The sequence below is a fragment of the Xiphophorus couchianus genome, chromosome 3, assembly GCF_001444195.1.
Source record: "Xiphophorus couchianus chromosome 3, X_couchianus-1.0, whole genome shotgun sequence".
NCBI lineage: Eukaryota > Metazoa > Chordata > Actinopteri > Cyprinodontiformes > Poeciliidae > Xiphophorus > Xiphophorus couchianus.
Window position 1 is genome coordinate 23,404,127 of NC_040230.1, and position 22,069 is coordinate 23,426,195.

Genomic DNA, 22,069 nt, shown 5'->3' on the forward strand with positions numbered 1-22,069 from the left:
CAAATAAGATTAAAGTCACTGAAGTGAAACTGCCTATTAAGTGGATTTCGACATTAGCTTGTACTGTGCTCATGGTGTAAAATCAAGAGAGCTTTACAATCTCTAGGAATGATATGACTCACACCGATCTGATTTTGGGAACACAATGAAAAAGCTGCCAGTATAAAACATGTTTTTCCCATCCTAGTTACATAAGTGAAAATAATTGAGAGGCTTTAATTCTGAAAGGTTAAAATTTTACATTTTACACACCAAGACAGTCTTGTTTTGTTGACATCACTAAGACATACATTAAACAATAAAGTCCCATAAAACACATTTTCTGATCATCTTAACCCTGTTAGTCATATTGTGAGAATACAATTTAAGAAGAATATTTGGGGCGTGGAAGTTATGCATGAGAGATACCATTTTTCACAAGATGTGACATTAGTTCTACTAACAAGGGTAGCTGTATGAGCACATGGCTACAGGTGAAAAGATGCCTTTTGGGGGTGTTAGAGAAGCTGGTGTAATATCCTTCAATTCTTTTGAGGGTGACAGGGATGCTTTAATATTTGGAAGAATGCAAACACACAGCTGCAGGGTAGAGAGATGAGATATTAATGGTCTGGGAATGCTCCCGTATAAAGGAAAAAACAAAAATCAGCAGAGTTTCTTGTCTCATCTTATATTTTTATTGTTATTTTCCTCTGGAGAGTATTTTGTTTTCCACAAGTTGAAGAAACGTATTAATAAAGAGTCAGAAAAAGAGTAGGTGGGTGAAGAGCCAGAAGTGAAAAGAAGACTCCAACATGAGAGACATAATGACAGGGCGAGGACACACAGTCAGAGGCAGCAAAAGAAAAAACAAAAACAAAATAAAACTGGAAGCACAATAACAAAATGACTGACAGTGTGGGAGACGGCGTGTGGGGCCGACTCGGTGCTTTTCTATTCAGTTTAAGATACACCGGTTTTTGGCTTTTTCTCTGAACGCCAGGGCAGACATGCCACAATGACAGTTTTTTTAAAAAAACACCAAAAAAAGAAAGAAAAATGGTCAGAATGGTTAACCACGTTAATGTTCAGCAAAACTTGGAACATCTATGACTGTTTATCTTTGGGCTGTCTTGGGAGGTAATTAAACATACACAAATTCAGCTGGTAAGAAGAGATTCCCACGCCAGAAATCCATCTTTCTGAGAGAATGGTGCTTAAATCTCTGCTGTTGATGGACTAACTAATTACACAACACATATTTGCATTTTGTATTAGCGCTGAGTAAAAGAGCAAACCGACTTAAAATTCCTACCACTATGCTGAGCAAATATTTATTTAATATGCATTCTAACTGTTTCAACTGTTTAACTGGGAATAGGCCTGTCACAATAGCAAATTTTGTTGGTCGATAAATTGTCCCTGTAATTACTGCGATAAACAATAACATTGTTGTTTTGACTATATTCGAGACATAGTAAATGACATAATAATGCAAGTTAAACCTCTAAAAGATCAGTAAACTTTAATTTTGTAAAGAACCCTTAACACTGGAACATACTATAAATATCTCAACTAAAACACAACAACCAAAAACAACAAATAAAAAACAGAACTCAAAATTACACAAAACAGAAAATAAAATTAAGTTTGAGGTCTCCAAACAAAAAATATTAATCATCATAATGGAAATGATCAACTTGATTTTAATTCATCTTCCGATTAATTTATGAAATGCGTATTGGGACTAGCCGTTACTATTCAGTTTATATTTTATTTTAGAAAACGTACAAAAAAATGTTAAGCAGTTATCCTGAAATGGTGGCAGTTTTAGAAACAAGTAAAAAGTGAAAACATGTCTGAGATGCTCACATTGGAAGATGTGTTTGAGTATCACTCACCTGCAGAGCCTCTAAGAAACGAAAGGAGCCCAGCCTGCGACCCCGAGGAACCAGACAGAACGTGGAGTTGTACAGCATCTCTCTGTAGTCATACCTGCACAACAATGGAGAAAGACCAATGGAGAAAGACAAATTTTACGCTCACAAGACAAAAAAAAAACAAAACATGGAAGAGTTCCAGAACGTTGATTGAGCATGGAAAAGCATCCATATTTTTTTTAGCAAAAATCCAATCTCAGATGTCGATTGTTCTCCCCTTTAAGCATGGGTGCCCTCTCACCTGCCCGTCTAAAACCTGCATGCTTTTCCTTCTCCAATTCAGCCCTCAGTCAACACCGGCTCTGATTAGGAAAGCTGCTTGGAATTCCTTTCCCCGACAATGTATGTATGCAGGCGAGAGGAAAGGTGTTCTTTTTCTATTCTGCCTTGTTAGGCTTTAGGTTGGGGTCCATTAAGTAGGACCGAAAATTTGAAAGTGTAATTTTTCCGGGTCTTATTTTTCCGCCCCCCCAACAGCCACACATGCAAATGTGTGCTGCGAAGTGAAGCCGCAGTCACATTTGCAAGACGTAACGAATGTAAAAGTAAGGAGCAAATAGCTAGAGACACACTGCAGACTCCTTGAGCCATTTTACCGAGCCTCTCTTACCTGATGTTTGTTTATGCAAACTTATTATAACCGATACCAGACTCCAAGCCCTTATGCACCGTGAAAATGTCATGCTGTTTGCTCCTGGCACATCTCAGATAGTCACAACTTCTTTCATGTTTTAAGGCTTGATTGGTTTATGAAAAAGCAGCATTAAATTATGCCATCGAAACACTGATTAGAAAGTAGACATTAACAGCAAAACTCTTGGATGTTTATCACAGCTAATGTGGTTTTTCCAGCATGTTGAACATTTTAAGGAAGCCTTTTCTATCAGAATGTCTTCAGAGCTGATGTGACTCCACTCCAGTCAGCATTACTATCTGGACATATCTGTTAAAAAGTATAAATCGTGCAAACACGATTTTTAAATTCAGATATTGTTGCTGGATAGTTTAAAAATAAAAATCAAAAAAGTTCGCGTTTTCATAAATTCATTGTAATACTTCTTGAAGGAAAAAAAAATTATGAGGTTGTTTTTTTACTTATTCTGATCATTTTTGGAGTAGTCTAGCCGACCCAGATTGACTGATGAGTTCTACATCAAGGTGTCTCATGTATTTCCAGCTAAACAGCGGTCCGAGTTTTGTAGAGCAGTGGATCACTGTGGGAAAGACATCAATTTAACATCAACTCCAGGGGCATTTATTGGTTTAATTCATGGTTAAACAATATATTGGTATTAACATCGTATCAGCTGATGGTGGTCTATTTTTTTTTTATACAAATCTGTATTAGTCATGCATATAAAATTGAGGAAGTCTTATTGCAGTTTGTGTTTCTGGACGGAAAGGAGGTTGGGTCATGTGACAATGATGCTACGGTTGTTTTTTAGCTGATGTCAGTGGTGTGGTTGTTTTCTTAACGTTGAAAGGGTACGGAAAATATCAAAAAATATTGGCCACAACTGGAATTTTTATATTTTAAATTAGCCCGGATTTCCACATCAGTGAATCCCTACTTCAAATCTTTACGTAGTTTCTGAGCTGATGCTGAACTCTGTGATGTCCCACTTTTAAGTTTTTATTTCTCTCATACTGCATCTGTTGAGACACATAATTAACATAATTAACCTTGCCAATAATTTTTTAACAAAAGGTCTAAGAGCCAAAGAATCAAATGATCAACTATTGTTAGAGACAGCACTACTGAATCTCTGCCATAGAAATCCACTGGGGAAACAGGATTCACCACATAGTATGGAGACATTTCTGCAAACGCTCTAGATTACAGTTCCAACTTTCAAAAGAACAGAATCAGCAGGGGAGATTGTTGGGACCAGAGAGAAAAAAAACCATGTAAAGTTAAAGTAGTTTGTGTAGTGGAGATGTTGCTTTGGAAGACCGTGTGCACTGCTCTCTGTGTGGTCCGACTTATGTGAGAGAAGGGGGGGAAAAAAGGTTTTATCTACTCAACTGCAGCCCTTTTAAAACATTAAAAGGGCTGCAAACCTCAGAAGCAGCATGAGGACTGAATCGAACAGGGATGGATGAATAATATAATTGCTTCACTACTGCTTGTAGGATTAATGTTTCTCTCTCCCATTTTCTGCAGTAAGTTTAATACATGTTTATTTTTATTTTAGTCGTGTGAACAATTTGTTAAATTCCTTAATCATAAAGTCAGAAAAACAAAAAACATCGACTCAAAGTAAAAACATGTCAGTTGGTGATGGACAATCTCTGCTATACCCAAACTAAACCAACTATCCAAACTAAACTAACACAGATTCAGATCCATTTCTGGCCCAGATTTGTGGTAAAACTCAAGAGTTTGCCAATGCAAACTTGCACAGAACCAGATGTTCCCCCTCCTTTCTTCCCTCTTCTTCCAGATGGCAGCCTCTGGGTGCTACTGGATGTCAGTGGAGATTTAAAGGCATATGTACGAAACCCATCTTCCACTGGAGCCACATCCAGTACCTTCAGCTCTATTTTCCCCACTCACTGCTGCTCTTATGTCACACAAAAAAATAACAGTTGTCAGTGAGGATGTTTTCGTACACCACGCGCCTCGCAGTCATGTCGGATGTCAGCAATTAACACTGCATCGTACGAGGCAAACCCTGCCGCGTCCCATATTTTCAGCACGGCAGCATCCAGATGGTCGCTAGCGAGCGCAGGAGTTTTACAGCGCCCAGCTAATCATCATACTGTAATCACAAACTCTGTATAATCAGCTTATACATTTGTGCAACCTTCCTTTCAGCACATTTGTTTTGCCACAATCATTTTTATAGGTGGAACAGTGATGGAAATAGTGCCATGCTACTTTACATGAATTTATAAACTAGAATAAACAAAAACTACTTTGTGGCATATTGTGAATGCATATAATCTGAAGTAAGAATACATTATTGGTGAATATTTCAAGTGTTTTGAGGTACAAGTTCTGAACTCTTGCAACAGCAGAGCTGCTGCTGGTCGGTCTGCAGTGTTTCATTCAGAGTGACGGCATGTGGTGAACATTCAAACCCCACTGAGGTTTAAACCCAGACCGACTGTCCAATCAGAGTGACCACACTGTGGACTTTCTTTGACCGTCCAGGAGCTGCTGACTGGCTGGGAAACTGAAGTGCTTTTATATGGCTGCTTCCTTTGTGCAGTCAGTGACAATTTAATGAGGGGGTAGGGGGAACCGGGTAAAAAGCAAACTATAGCGTTCCGGTTGTTTAACAGATAGTCAAAGCAATGATTGTTAGGTTTTCAGAGTTCTTTTCACACACTGGATGCAAATAAAATCAACGATTTGGGCTTGCAGAAATACATATTTAATCAAGGTTTTGTATTAAAATGTCACTGCTGTTTGCAATACACTCCTATTCAAGCTCTGAAACTTTATGCAATATTGATGCGTGATACACAGCAATCGCCACGGACTGCTTAGATGCAATATTTGGTAGGACATAATATTTAAAGTGCCATGCATGCATATAGTGCAAGTCAATGATGTACTAGACATCTTGTAAAGATTTTAACTGCCATATTTGAGGTGTTGTTTTTATGACTGAGACCCTAAAACTTACCGAGAAGTGATAAATAACATGCAGGGCTCATATAAGCAATCTAATCTCTAAAGAAATAAAGAAAAATTAACCAAGTTTCCATAGAGAGACAAGATAATCAATTTTCTACAACTACAAAAGAAAAGATGTGTACATTCAGCTAGTGCTGCGTTTTAATTACAGGAATGTAGGCTAGGTCAATAATTAAACAGTCCAATGCTGGAACACGTCTCAATCTTGTAGCTCACTCTCTGTGAAATAAAGAATAAAGTTCTATTGGCAGAAAATGAGCAAATCTTCACATTTAATGCACTGAGGAACTTATATTAGGCTAGTCATTCATCAACAGAAGCAAATGGCTTTCGATACAGAAAAAAGCATCAAGATTCAAAAAGAAAGGAACAACAAGGTCAAGCAAAAAAAAAAAAAAAAAAAATCAAGCAGTATCCTAGCAACAAGGATGGATGGTGTGAAAAAGCAAATGCGTGGCTCACTTAGTCAGTTGGAGGAGACTCAGAGGAACAGTGTTGGTCTTCTATGATCTCTGCAAAGGACTGCACACACACATGTAACCCAAAAACTGAGAGGGAAGTGTTAACCAAAGAGGCACTGCCACTTCTAATGAGCTTCAGGGTTGAGATGGATGAAGTCTTGGTGTTAAAAGTGAAGCCAATGCTGGAATACCTTCGACTACCTTCAAAGATAAGAAAGTAACCCGAAATGATTCAATCACAAGTTTGTCTTTGTTCAAATAAACTGTATTTTTGATTAGCTCAGATTATAAACCAAACGGTCATAAACTGTAAGATCTGAACATTTTTTAATCATCAAAATGTTTACAAATGCACTGTTGTCACTGCGATAAGATTCATGTTTTTTTAAAACACTCTTCATTGTGGCATTAATGAAGGAAAAAAAAAAAGAGAGAAAACCGCTACAACAAAGAATTGGGATGTATGATGCTGTCAAAAGCAACCCGTTCTTTACTCCCCGTCGACTCATCATGGTCAAACGCTCCTGAATCAAATAGCGAAATTACAGCTTCAGTCTACAGTAAGAAAGTCTACCTAATAATTTACTTTTCTTTGTCTTAATGCAGAAAGGCATCTCAAACACTGAAATCTGCCTCTACCATAAATATTTGATCGCTAACAGGAAGACCATAAATATTTTCAATGCTGTTCTTATAAATTTCTATATCCTCCCTCTAAGAGACAAATCAGACTTGGCAACGCAAAGTTGAAAAATTTATTTATATATTTTTTAAATCAGAGATTGGCCCGATATTTTCTGATCGGTGCACCGCTTTTAATCACCATTAAAATGCCCATTTAAAAACAAAGAAGCAACAGACCTCACTACCTTTCATCCATGGTGACATTTTTACTTAAATATAGAAATAAAAATAGGTCGGAAAGAGCATAATATTAACCACAGCAACACTGGTAATAATCATCTCCCTGCCTGTGATGAGTTTCAGAAATGCTAAAAGTAAGGAACACAGTTAAAATGTGTTGGCGATTTATGCTCCTCAAATCTACTTATACATCTCAGGCAAGTCCTGATCATTTCAGTTCACTTAATAATCACTTAATCTGCAACATATATGAATGTAATCAGGAACAAATGAGAATCATTTTTGCAACAGCCACATGTCCACAGCTCTGATCCTTCAAATCTTACAAGAACCCAGCTTTTCTTTTCTTTTTTGCAAAATTACTTTCATTCCACTTGTCAGATGTGTATTAGCTACAGGACGCCAGTACGATTTAGTCATTTTTTCGTTTCTTACCAGACCTTAGTTCAACATGCCTATTCTTTGATATTGTACACAATGTACAAATGAAGTATGGTGCGTTTATCTAAAATGACAACTCTCATAAATCGTAAACAAAGAATAACTTTCCAAGATGAACTTAGTTCCCGAAAGGAAAATTATAGCAGCTCTAAAACCAGCTTCCGCTTTCTCCTTCCCCCTATTATTTCAGAGTGACTTCACATTTAATTTTATGCTCCCTCTTTACTGTCACAGTTACGCTACATTGATAGGCTGTTGCCAGGAACACAAGCTTAAGCCAGAGGAATTTCAGGCTGAAAGCCACCAAGTGAAAGTGAGCGTCAATAGATTAGGAAGGGAAGGAAGGGGAAAACAGCAGCTGAGAAATATACACTGGATCCAAGTTGAGAAAAGCCGGGAGGCATCTCTGGCGAGAATGTCACAACTCAAACACACGGATAGAGCTTTATTTTAGTCCAAGCCTTCATCAGAGCAACTTAAATTATTCAAGAATCCCCACTGATGTAGCTGTTGGAGCCAGAAATCAAATCCAACAAACTCTGAGGTAAAACCTGTACTTCCTTTTCAAACCAATTTGAGCACTTCTTTAATTTACAAGTCACCACAAGACTATTTTTCAGAGCTAGTGCTAGCAAATAGAAAGGTCTCCGTTCTGGTTTGGTCCGGTCTTTCAAAATCACAAAGAGCATCAGGTAACTGTGGGCAGTGATTCCTGAAAAATGTGGAAACGTGATACACGAGCCACGGTTTTATAGGGCTTGCAGAGTCCTGGATTCCTCCTATAGGAAGCTCAGTTGTTGTCAGGATTCAAATTACACTGGGAAACTAGGTCTGGCAATACAATCCAGCTGAAAGCTTCTTGTTTTAGACATGGGAGAATATAATCTTTAACGGTAAGAATGACTGTTCCTGCTACGATGCTTAAAATAGTCGGTAGCCTGAAGGTGCCATGTCACAGATTAATGAATAAAGCCATCGTAATGAGGTTCACTCTACTATTTTGTCTTAATGGTGTACTTAATCATGGCTGTTTCACCTGCAGCTATGGGATTTTTTTTTCTTTGGCATTTTATAAAATGACTTCATTATGCGCATTGTATGGCAGAACAGCTATGGTTTAAAGAAAACAGTGAATCATGTTGATGAACCTATAAAAAGTTCAGACTCATTTTTCCATTGGAAAACATACTTTTCCAGATGCAAATTAAAAATTTTTTTCTATAGTTTTTAAGATATTCAGGGCATTTCAAGTAGAAAATGTTAAACTTGAAATTCTAATCTTATCTTTTGCTTCCATTAATCATGAAACAAAAATGTAGCAACTGGCTTCTGATTTTCTTTAGTTTGGTATAACAATATGTCAGTAATGATTTTTGTTCAAACAATCCTAAAAACTGTGACTCTCGTAGATTATTACATTTTTTTTGTCTGGAGATCCAGACAACAGTTCATTTCAATGCTTTGCCAGTTTTAAGGACCACTTCATCCCAAGTATAAATCTAAAGTGTAGTGTTTGGGAAATAGCTCCATTTTGATGTTTGAATTCCGATATTCTTAAACTTTTACAATCACTGCTAAGAGGTTGATAAAAGCATTACCCAGAGTCAAATCAGAAGAGCAGGGTAGTACCAAAATAGCTTTAGTGAAAAAAAAAAACTACAAAAAAATCTCTACTCATTTCCTCAAGGTACCTTGGACTTACTCATCTCCCTGCGGTTAATGAGTTCAAAGAGAGCTTCATAAAACATTTATCAACACACAGACAGGGTCTACATCAGAACCACATTACCCTACCTTAGGTTAATTCACTGGAATATTATTCTTTGAGTCTTTTATCTCTCTACTTTATTCTTTGCTTTCAAATCTCCATCCATTTTAAGCTCCCTCTATAAACCAGAAAAAAGAAAAATCCTTTTCCCCTTCACATAGCCCACAGAGATATTGTACAACTATTCAATCACTTTTACACAACTGCTAAAGTACAGGATATAAAAGGTTGAAACTTAACATATGAATTTGGGAATGACAAAATTTAGAGGGGGGGAATAACCATGAAGTCTTTGTAAATATCTCACAAGTTTATGTCTGATTGGAACTTGAAGGGCAAAGTCCAGAGGTTATTTAGAAGTGCAGAAACGTATCTGTCCAGGTCACGTTCCTTAGAGCTCGGAGGTTGGATGAAAGATGGATGGAGCAAGAGATAAACGGCTGTAAAGGTCCATAATGAAAAATTTAAATTCAATGACAGAGGGAAGCCACACAGAAAAAGAATTGTCCTGCATGTATAATGGAAAGGACGAGAAAAGAAGGTGGCGGGATGCAAAGAATGATGTAGCATAAAGGCAACAAGAATATCAACAACTAGGAAAACAGAAGAAATAACACATATATAGATTCATGTAAAACATTTGAAAATTAATTGGCGGAGACGGGGAGAAAGAACAAACAAATAAAGTGAAATGTATTTCTAACCATAAACAGCAACATATTGATGTGTGGACGGCTTCTAATTAGTTTTTCTTTTGTTCATTGATCAGAAAATCTCATTCCAGTCAGCCTCCACAGAGACGGTCTTCCTCGTCTAATGAAAACAGAAAGACAAAAAGGATGGTCAGGGAGACGGACCCATCTTAGATCAGACGATGGGGCGTTATCAGCCGAGTCTGCTATCAACGCAGCATCAAACCTGCAGGCTGCGTCTGAGCCGATACTCATTGTAGGGACATGAATAAAGCTAACGCCGAGCTGCAAGGGATGGGATTTCTCTGGATTAACTTTCCTTTGTAATATTTTGTGATTATTCTCTGGAAAATATGCAACACGGAGTGCTTTGGAACGTTAACAAATGTGACTGGTTCTAGGGAAGATTTTTTTTTTTCCTCAATGAAAGAGTGCAGATTTCCATAATAGTTTTGGTGAGGGACATGAGAACAGCTGATATAAGTTGTTTATTTAGCTGTCTAGATTAGCTAGCCTGCACTCCGCTGCTTAACACACATCACTCTAGCTTTGTAGCAAGCCAATTTAAAAAAAATAAATAAATAGGATTGGAGAGTTGTACCATGAAAAAACAGAAAAGAGATGTTTTTGTGTGACTCAGACATAAAACATAAGGCTATTTAGCTTAAATGATTTCAGCTTTCATCTGTCAAAATGTAGAAAAGAAAATTTGTTTAACCTTTCAGGGAAGTTTTACTTCTAAAGAAGGGGTGTACACCTCATTTTCTATGGACATAAAAAAACACTTATAAACTTGTGCATAAATACCATTTTTATTTCATCACAGATACAAAAGAACATTTTGAGAAGCCCATCGAACCCATAGATAACTGTGATGCCTCTAATGCTCTGGCAAGGCAGCAAAACTAATCCGAAGAGGAGCTTCATTTTGCGGCAGAAAGTGTAAATTAGTGTCTTGCCAAGTCGAGCTGCCAAAAGTGAAGTGTAAACACAGTCTTGTAACTCTCAAGAGGGAAAAGATTATTACTGTGCAATTACGAGACCACAGAGAGGGAAGCCCAACTGCTTCAGTGGCAGAAAGCGAGATTACAGGGTGGAGGCTGCACAGATGATGATAGATAAAGTGAAAAATGCTGCCGTTTTCCTATACAATGTGAACAAATTGCAGGAGCTAGCAGAAATCGGTGGCACTTTGATAATATGTTGGCAACACTCCTCAATATAGAAGATAAGGAGGGAGAGGAGAGGATGTGTTGGGTGTGTTATAAAAGCTCTTTAAAAATATTAACAGTATTTTGGGAAAGTTCAACATTTTTTGCTGTTGTAGCCACTTCAGAAACTTTTTAAATTATTAATCAAAAGCCTGATGACAACGGTACAAGGAAGACATCAGAATGAGTCAGTGATTTTATTGTCAATATATTGATATAGGTCTTGCTTAATCAGCAAGACTTTTAATATTTATAGGTTTTAATGATTAAGAATGTACACAACAGATCCGTTTCCAGTATCAAGGCATTAGAAAGCTTTTTACACTCAGTTTTACTTTATTAAAATGATAAATACATGTAGTTTTCTCAGGAATAGGTTTGATTATTGAAGACATTCTCTAAATTCTGAAAATGTTTATTCACTCTTGTTTAGGTCTGCACATACAAAACACAACAAACGCCTCTCAAAATGACTGTTTAGCAGACACTGCCTCAAAATGTTAAAGAACTTAATTGATTTTTTTTAACCCCTTAAATCATTGCCACAGTTACATAAAACAACCGACCAACTTTTAACCCTGCCACAGTCAAAATGTGCCTTTCTCTGATTCAGTCTGTTTCTATGCATCAATATTAATGGATAACCATTGTGGCACAATATTCCTTGGTAACCAGTCAGATGTGGGCAGTTTACTGTACCAACATACACACTAAATATTGAGGTTTGAAGCCAAAAGATGCTTCAAAAGCAGGACATTAATAAACGCATGGGACTCTTGTTAGTGTTACTACTACAACCTTACATTCCTACAAATAGTCACAAAAAACATCCACTGGACATGATCTCCACTTTCAGATATATTGCAGGTTTATTGATGTCATCCAATGCAGCAGTACATGGCTAGTACAGCATATCCACCTAACATCCTTCATAAACTCAATGTGCCAGACAAGCACAAGGTTTGAAGATCACACCGTACACAGTACAGCATTACTCCATAGGGTAGCAGAATGCCTTTATATTATCTCACGCACTGACCTGGAACTAGATTTTATCAATTGATAATGAAATCTATTGTCACGACTGCTGCAGCCTGAATCGCTATCAAACTGTGTGAGTCATAGCAACGAACACCATTCAGTGATAGCGATAGGTGTGTGTTTTTTTTCCCTATAGATAAAGCTAAACATGACGTTTAGGTGAAAACTGCATCAGTGAAGGACAAATGAAGATATCCAGCCATGATATATTCAAGGTGATCATTTGTGCTAGAGATTACCTTCCTCACACCGTGTTGGTTAAAGCCCTTATCTGACAAAGTGCTGCACAAGGAGGACAGCAAAAGATACCAAATATGTGTGTGGACATATTTGTGTGCTGGTTTTATCTGAGGATTTAAAACCACAACTCGGCCAAGAGTGACCAACAGAGTGGCTGCTTATTTCTCTGACTGCCTGGTACAGTTTCCAAGGCAGAACAGTGTGAAAACGGAATAATGATGTTTTCCAACTATTTTTGACAATCAACAGAGAAAGTGACTAAAAACTAATTGACATCAACTTTCGTAGCACCAAGTTTTATCTCTGTGCCATCTCCTCTACCATGGCAACTGAGGGATTACAATCCTACAAGCTTTGCCTTTGAGCCGGTCCTCGGTTCTGCATGTAGCACTCACAACACACTTCGTCGTACATGGCCAGCTAAGGACTACTTCAACGATTCGCTGATGAGTCAGCGCCATTAAACTACATCTTTGACCTTAAAGGCTCCACTTGCAGCACTTCTGATAATGATGGTGGAGTAAGCTATGAAATATTAATAAATCTATCATTTTGAGCCCTTCATTAATGCCACTAAAGGCATTTTACTTTGGGAGGTTGGCCAATTTTATTCTAGACACATCAGCTAATTCCTTCACTCCCATCGTCATGACACTGAGCCAGACCACGGTACCTTGTGCACCAGTTTTAGGAAACCTGTCTTTAAAAAATTACTCCTCCGTTCCTACACCTCAACCTGCTTATTTTCAAACAATGTTGGCATGGCTGCCGTCTTTGAATTTGACAGTCTTATATCTTCTTGCCATAAAAAGTACAGAGATAAAAGCCGTTTTACATCATCTCAGCTTTTAACTATAAAGTTCTGCCTTGGAAAAATAAAAAGATAACATTCCCTGTACAAGAGATTAACAAAGTTAAAGAATTTGACAACAACCCTAATAAATGACGTCACAAGTAAATTAGAGACAGTCCCCCCAGTAAACCACATTGGCCGACTTGCCGAGTAACAGGCAGCCCCTCACTTACTAATACCTTTAATCCAAAAAATCAGACAAGCCAGCAACAGTTTAAAGAGACAAACCAGACCATCGCAAAAACTGCACACATCCAGTTTTAAAACAAATAAATTTAAAAACATACGAGCCAATAGGAAGCTATAGAGTAGCTTTTATTGAGGAGTTGCAAAGTTTAAAACATGACAAAAAAATTAATCCTTGGCACTTCTTGTTTTAAATATCGCCACTGTTTTTGCACTGTCCTTTGCTCTTGTCTGCAGTGAACTCCCTTAGGCACTGAATTTGATGGATAATCATAAAAACTGCATTTTTACACTGGCATAATGACTGAAAACAATTTTACCATGACATTTAAAAAAAAATCTTATCATGGCAACCCTTAAAGCCAGTTACCACTTCAATATTTACCTCATAAATAGAGGTTCCTGTAACTCTTAAATTTCACTCAAATTGTAATAGAGTCCAATTACAAAGAAATACAGCCACTGTTAAAGATAAGGAAAGATTATGAAATGTTCACTGAGTAATAGAAAAAGAATGACAGAAAACAAGTGCCATTCGTATGGCCTGGTGGTTACCAACTTCCATCACAAGAGAAATACTGAAAACATTCAGATAAAAGCTGAAAACCAAGTGGAATTTGCTTGGTGAGAAAGCCTTGTGCAAATCAAGCTTATTACCTAATCATCTGTTTCTTCTTCATTCCAGGTGGTCATGCACTTCAGCTGCCACTTAAATTGCTGTATCTTAATTATTAACAACACTTCAAACAACTGGTAACATGTTAATAATACCAGTTCTACAAAATGATTTTTGAGAATTTCTTCCAAGATCTAAACAATATCCTTACTATAGACTTCCAAAATGGGTCCCTGGAAAAGTGTATCCCCAGTAAAAGGCAAACTTTACAAGTAACCAAAAGTACTGATCGTTCCAGAGGCTGGGCAGTGCACCAATATAGGTTTATTAAAAACAAATGTCTGGTCTGTGTAGAGTGGTTTTGTGGTTTACCAGGCGTCTTCTCTGCACGCTGTATCATTTAGCTCTACGTAGAAGAGGCAGCTGGTGGGGTTATTGGAAGCATAGCAAAGATATATAGGACAGTAGCTGGAAGGGCCAAGCTAAAGTAGTAATTAATGACTGTTGACTGAAGGGGTCATTTTACAGCTAATCTGACAAAAGACTGCATAGAAACAGGCATTTAGAAGATGATCTTATTGGCTGAAGAGACTGGAACAAATTAATGGATGGGTCTCAATTGTGTTTAAATACTATCCTTTGACTTTTGACAGCCACACAGATCAGGTTTAAAGGAGGAAAGCAACTGAAAAATTATGACAAAATGACCAAGTACAGTACAATTTTTTTTTTTAAATGGGGGCCGGGGGGGTTTAAGAAAAAAAAAAACACTGATCCAATGTGTTGGAAATATAGATAAGATTAATGGGAAAAAAGTCAGATATAGTTCATGTGCAGGAACTTAGATCAGCTATCCTCCCCCATGGATTATCATTTTCCCCAAGCTTGTAAAGCCCGCATCAGGTTGGCTAGCAGCCCTCTGCCAGGGGCTTTGGCCAATACTGAGGATTAAAAATCCTCCAAGGCTATAAATACACCTAGCAGACTAACGTCAGCAGCCTGCCAGCTATTGCACTCACCTCATACAGCTGAATAGATGGCCATGTGTTTTCCCTCTTTTCTGCCTTTTATTTTCAATCTATCTCGTCACTTCTGAGAGGGCTTGTTTCCTTTGTGCTTCCATTTTCCTCCCCAACTTCCACTTGCATCTCAGTCTTCTGAGACTAAGCTTCCCCCCAACCTCTCAACCCCCAATCTTTCACTTTATCCCATACATGCTCTTGCACTTGGTAGTGCCTCCTAATTGGAAACAAGCTGTGAGAGGGCTTTCAGTCTGAGGTTAAAATTGCATCTGATCTGCCTCCTGCTGGTTCTCCCAGCAATCTCTCTCCTCTTCTCTCCCAGCAGCATTACTGGCTTGTGCACAGAGGCGGAGTACAAATATACAAGTACAGGGAGATGAGGGAAGGAAACTGTTGACTAACCCTTCGCAAGAGATGCTGGCAGAGATGTAAACAAGCAGGTCAGGGTCTTAATAGGTTTGCACAAATCATATTGAGGAGACTGAATTTTGTACTTCAACTGCTGGTAACTTAATTGCAATGAATAGCAAAGAATAAAATAATTCCCAGATAGCTTAAAGCAGTATGGGGAGCACTATGTGGTATCTTTATGTAGTAACAACCAGTCAATCTATGGTGCATCAAAGTCTCGATTGAAAACTGACATGAATTTGACATGGTAATTATTGTGAGGGCTTACATTGACTCTATCATAACTTCCTTTTTTTGCACTGTGAGAGGATAAGAGGGATTAGTTGCACAAAAGACCACAGCCAGGCACAGAAACAATTACTTCCACCCAGTTAGATGCCAGACTGCACTGTCGGGCCCAGAGGGCCGTACAACAGGCCGCAGCAACTCTGTTACAACCAAAACCCTCACAGAAAAAAATTTAATGAATCAAATGGTGGGAAAAAAATATGATGCAGATTTAGGTCGTTCTCTACTTACAGTAAGACTAGAACACAGGAACTCCGATCTAAATCCGTTAAAATGTAGGATTACACTAAACTATTTATGTTTATAGAAAATTGGACATAAAAACACATCAAGCTGAAATGATGCGCTGAATGACTTACGGTAAAATATTTGTTTACTGCATAGAACTGAATAATGTTGTCAAAGGTGCAGTCGCAAAACATAAAAATTTAAAGAAAAAAAAAAACAAAACACAACAGTGCCAAATTTGTAATGACTAATTTAGAGAAAAGTGTGTCATACATAAGTTTAGCATAACAGCACAATATCAAATATAAAAACTTCAAAGTGGTGTTTATCCTTGAAGCAACAGGCAGATGTCAAACCCTAAATTATTAATAAAGTAAGATGGAAATACACTAAATGAGAATCCGTCAGTGGTCGCCTCAAATGCAACAATTCATTTTTCCAGCACCCAACAAGTGCAGTGGAGATTAAGACCAGTTTTAACAATGTTTGCATTTGTTTTTATAAAAACAATCATAAGTCGGTGGCCTTCTATATTCCAACTCAAAATAACGGTGTCATGATTGATTATGTCAAAAACATAATGAAGTATTGGCGACCACATTGTTGCAGTCACGCACAACAAACACTACAAAGAAAATTTCCTGGAAAGAGTTGGTAGGCTGGGATGTGTGTGAAGCAAAAAAAGTGAGAAAGAGCTCTTTGTAGGTTTAAGTCGGAAAAAAATAAAAAACTGGTTGGGAACCTGTTTTTTTTAGTTCTACACATTTATTCAATTACTTGATTAATGAAGGAACTATCCAATAGTATCCCTTTAACAAAAACAGGCAACAGCTGCAGCTCTTGCTATGACGTGAATAAGATTCCCTGTCTGCCAAAAGACTTCAGATCCATATGTTTGCATCGGCCATTTCCTGTAAAGCTAGATGCAGAACTGCGGTTTGTTCAAGTCACTGTTAAATAATCAATGACGCCATACGTCATGTGCTCTGGACAATCTGGGGTAGAGGTCACCCAACAAGAGGACCACCGGTTCCAACATTGGTATCAAAGGTCCAAAGAATGTAAGTAGATATAATCACAAAGCTTGGCAATATCCAATAGTCACATTTGCAGAGTGCGGCGATTCAGAAAACATGGACACCTGATACTGTCAAAACAGAGTTCAGATGGAGCAGTTTGAGGAGATGGCAAATGGGCTTTTACTTTCAAGTCAGGATTCAGGACACTGCTGGTGTGTTTGTCAAAATGCCATTTATACACTTTAAACTTTAGACATCAAGCATGCTCGTGGCGATCAGAGTCTGTGTGAATTTTGTCATTTTAAAGATGTAGCACTGGCAGAAAAAGTCTTGACACAAAACGATATAAACAATTTGGTACGTTTCAAAGATCTAACATCGCATTGAGAATCAAACTAAAACCACTAGTTGGGTTTAAAGAAGGCACATTGAGTAAGAAGCACTTACTCTGGCTAAACAATGTAATTAAGCTGGATTGTCCCACATTAGAAATTCATATCTTATTTGCTCCCCTTCTTAATAAAATGAATTGTCATCTGAGTTATAGATAATATTTCTACATGAAATCCCTTTCTGGTCACTCAGCAGGGAGCAATTAGTCCTCACTCAGTGATACACAGATCAGATATTTTATGTCTTCTAAGCCCAGGAACCATTGGTGGGGACAACGTGATGAAAATTCTTTTTTTTTTTCAAAAAGAAAAAGAAAATGGGAGTTTGATTCCCAGTCCTGGTATATGCTGCTCTCCCCTTCTGTCTCTACCCATTTCCTGTATAAATACTGCAATTAAAGGGCACTAGTATCAAACAAAAAATAAAAATATAGCATAAAGTCAAAAGACAAGTCATTACCTTTTGGCCCCCCCAAAAGGGGGGTCAAACAGGACACTGGTCAAAGGCAGTGCATTCCTGGCTAATGCGATTGGGCTTGTCTGGGAAATGATTGAGCAAACAGAAGCCAGAGTGGCTTCCCCTAACTGGCACCAGAGCTTTGTCACTGCTAATCCAGCCCAAAGATCTCCAATCAAACACCACCAGTAAAAACATGGCACAGCCCTGGCCGACAAAACCTGAATCCCACTGTCCCACTGTTCATCAGATTTGAGCTCAGGAAATGACCTGGCTGACACCAGGAAATGATTCCAGAGCTGCATTTCTGTTCTGTGGAGTATTCTTTTAATAAAGACAACAATCCTGGTTGCTCATAGGATTATATTGGTCTAAAACAAAAGTTAATTTAAAGCAGTCACTTGTGCATCACCAGAACAGGCAAGTAACAAATTAGTATAAACTCAATAAAATCTCTAACAATAGAGATTTTTTGTACAAGAAATGACAAAGATAATGGGAATGTCAGGATACGGAGAACACAGAAGCAGACTTATCAATGGCTGAGTCAACAGATCGACATATTGACTAAATGGCTGTATACTGCAGTGCCTCTGGCTGACATTCATTTTCTCATCAGTGCCTCACAGGCCTCCATTAAAGGTCCATAAATGAGTAAATGATGTGAGCAAATATTGGGGAACTGAATAAACAACAAATCCTTGTGGCGGGACAGTATCTTTAGCACATTCCTGGTCAGTGTTTTTTTTTTTCTTATAACAAAAAACTAAAAGATAGTCTTAAGCAATCTAAATTATACAGAAAAATATAACTCTGGGCACATTAATAAACCACATATTTTGCTATTTTTTAGCTTATACTTTTAAGCAGTTTAGTTCATTTACAATATTTGTTACTGCAAAGAAATGAAGTCAAACCAGGGGTGGGCATTTATCATATTGTTTATCATGAAGACTTTTGATTCATTTATTATTTTGATAAATTTCACTTATTGATGATAAATTAACAAAAAACTGTCAGTGCCATTGGAAATGTTATTTTTGCTATTTTTTCCACCGTTTGTTCCATAAAGGCATCAATAAATGTTAGTAAATTTGGCAACATGATTAAATCCAGTTACTGTGTGCAGCTTACTGATATAAATCATACTTTCTTTAACTATGTGGTGTCTTGATTAAGCCCATTTCAAATGGCAAAGTTTTTCAACAACAATATTTGTGTCTGTGGTGCTATGAATGCTATGCAGTCACAGCCATACAGTTAACTAAAAAAGAAAACTTAGTAATAAATGTATTTTTTTAAATCACATACCTTATTGTTATCACAATAGAATCACAAAGTATCAGCGATAAAACTCTAAGTCCATATTGTCCGCCCCTAAGTCAAACCTTCACGATCAGCAAGCTGACCATTTTAGTGCAAGTTTTTCTAAAAGCACCAAATGAGACTGTAAGAGGAGGTAAATTAAAATTATTTGAAAACTTAATGACAGAAAAATACTCACTTGTCGTACTCTGTGTTGTCCTTATCGCAGCGTGCATCCTTGTGCTTCTGCCAGTCCTTCCCGTGCTTACAGGTGGTGAGGAGGACCACGTCCTGAGAGTTATGCACATGGTATAAAGCATTCCTTGTGTCTGACCCTATTCCAGTCAGGTATCTCTTCCCCTTAAAAACAAGCACGTACTTCCTGTAAGGGGGGATCGTGTTATGTCTCAAATAGCCCCTCTCTCCACCTGTCCTGGGGTGCTCCTTCGAAAACAGGGGGATAGAAACATCAAATTCAGGCCTGAAGTTTTCTGTACTTATGCTGGCTTTGGCCAGCATGGCAAAGCCAATGTCAAAGCCGAGATCTTCTGTGTAATCTGGCCATGTGCCGGAATATAAATTGAAGATTATGTGGTTTTTGCCTTCGTTCCAGAGAGGAAGGCTTTGGATTTTCGCCTTCAGGTTGTGCACGTACTGAGGTGAAAGCTGGTCCCGATCCAAAGTGTCCAAGCTCAGGACAAACAGGCAGGCCTGTGCTGGGTCTGGCGTGTAAAACCTGGAGCCCTCGATGGATGTCAGAATGTTTTGATAGCTCTCCGAGATCTTTTCTCCTTTCTGCTGCGGATACACATAAACCTTAAATCCGTTCCTCTCGCACAGAGAGAAGTCAAAGCAGGACTCCATTCTGCATCGTTTTCCAGTGTACAGGAATGAGTTGGTGTCCCTCTTTTGCCTAGGAGATATGTGTTCGCCGAGGTCATCGCTCCGATCCTTCTCAAAGGTGCTGAAAGACTGCAGGTATCCCTGGAGGCGCCGCCACCGCGCCCCGGGGTGAGAACCCGCGAGGCTGCGGTCATCGCGCCGGCTGGGACCCTGTCCGGACAGCGGGACTTGTATACCCCCGAAACACAACAGCAGAATGAGACAGGCGCCGGCGGAGAACAGGATTAAGTATCGTTTTTTGGCCTGCATGTGTCCGGCGATCGGAAATAAGGTGCGAGTCTGTGAATCCGACAAGTTGCGAAGTTTGGGTCTCACCACCTCCTGTGGGAGCGCTCCGCCATCTTCCCCCGGGCTGCAAGGGCTGCGAGCTTTCGTCTCCCTCCTCCTGCTTCGGTTGCCTTTCACAAGTCCGGGAGCTGATCCAACGCATGTGGGCGATTTTTAATGTCCATCCACCTCTTCGGTCGTGATGCTGCTGATAAAATGACAACAGCTTTTCCCAAACTACCGAATGGACTCAAATCTGGACATCCTAAGTCGCACTCTACTTTTCTTTGTGTAACGCCACCTTTGCTGAGCCACAAGGATTATTTTTGCCACGAGCTATAGTTTCTGTCTTATCCGGATATTAACGACAATATGAAATACGAGTACATAATTGAGTTAAAGCAGCAGAGTGAGCTAGACTTGTTGCCCAGACAGTTAACTATTGTCTACACTCCAGTCTTAAGGTTTCACTGGAGATTATAAACCAAACTAGGACAGGAGCTTTAAAACATTCAACATTTCATAGGAGATATCACGCCAGTTTGTTCATATAACGGCTCTATAGCCGGTTCCAACATTACAACAGATAAACCGAGACAATACATTTCTAAAGCCGACGTTCGCTAGCCTGTTAGCAAGCTAACTATACTAGCTTGTATGTGAAAACAGTTCCAGTTAGCTTGTTAGCTAAGCGCTCGGTAACAGAGATCTCTGCCGCTGGCTGGAAGAAAAGGCAGCAAAACCAAATCTGTCTCCTTCCGCAATAAAAACAACCTCTTTCCTCGGATGGGAAACGTGTCTTCTACCTCGAAGCCGGTAAATTAGCATCTACCTTAATTTTTCCAGTCATGTAAAGTGCTCAAGTGGTGGCTCATACACTCACAAACAGGAGTGCGGCGAACGAGACGAGCCAGGCAGCTCAACACGGCTGGGCCGTCCCACTACTGTGACCGCCAGTGCCCATTAGATGACGTTCCGCCACGGCGCACGGTGCCTTCCCATTGGCTGCCGTCATATCCGAGGCGGGCGGGGCTTCCACCACCCTCCTTCACTTTCAAACACGTACAGGTACGGCTCGAGAGTATAGAAATTGTAAAATATGATCAAAAATAATAATATTTTACAATTTTAAAAAAGTTAAATTATTTCAACAGTTTTGATCCAATTAAAAATATTTATTCTTGTTTAATTAAACAGAGAGATATATTTAATGTATATCTCTATTTCTGTTAATTTTGATAGGAGATTTAGTAGAGAAAGTGTATGTGTATTGCTTAGGGGATACACATAAGATTAGGGAAAGATTTCTGATTTGAATGCCCATCTGACAGCCACTGACGCTCTCCTCATGGAGGGTAGCCCACAAATATGTAATAGCAAAAGAAGCTGTTCAGTCAGTGCTATTCATACGCATAATAAAGGAACATTGAGTGGATGGGAGAAAAAAGGGCCCAAGCTTCCTTAACACCTCAGAAGTGCCAGAGGCTGATCACATCCATGCCACAGAAGGGCTTTTCTGTATTATAAAAACTCCTTGTTAGCTGATGTACTGTACCAGTTTTCTCACAAATTCAATTTCTATTTTCATTACTTTTACATTAGAAATTTGAGATTTGTCTAATTTATTGAGTTCTAGCTGTACATCTATACTAAAGTCGTGTGACAAAATGTTGGCAGGTGCTCGTACTTTCACTATGATAAGACCATTAGCTATTAACATGTGTTAAATGAGGAGTGTCATCAAAGTAAGGTGAGCACAATTATTGTTATTTCTTTTATTAATTTGAATGAAATCTCTTTGTTTACCCAGTATATTCTGTTTGTGGATGGAGCAGCTCA

The 22,069-nt window shown here is 38.6% G+C and overlaps 1 protein-coding gene across 1 annotated transcript in view; it reads right to left on the reverse strand.

Moving 5' to 3' along the window:
* Window positions 1-21,173, reverse strand: part of LOC114141516 (exostosin-1b-like) — a 36,047-nt gene extending 14,874 nt beyond the window's left edge. The window contains exons 1-2 of the mRNA XM_028012057.1: window positions 19,260-21,173; window positions 1,881-1,974 (exon numbers count right to left, since the gene is read on the reverse strand). Of these exons, the coding sequence (XP_027867858.1) occupies window positions 1,881-1,974; window positions 19,260-20,212 (1,047 nt within the window). The 5' untranslated portion in view covers window positions 20,213-21,173. The remainder of the gene's footprint in view (window positions 1-1,880; window positions 1,975-19,259) is intronic.
* Between the last annotated feature and the right edge of the window lie 896 nt (window positions 21,174-22,069).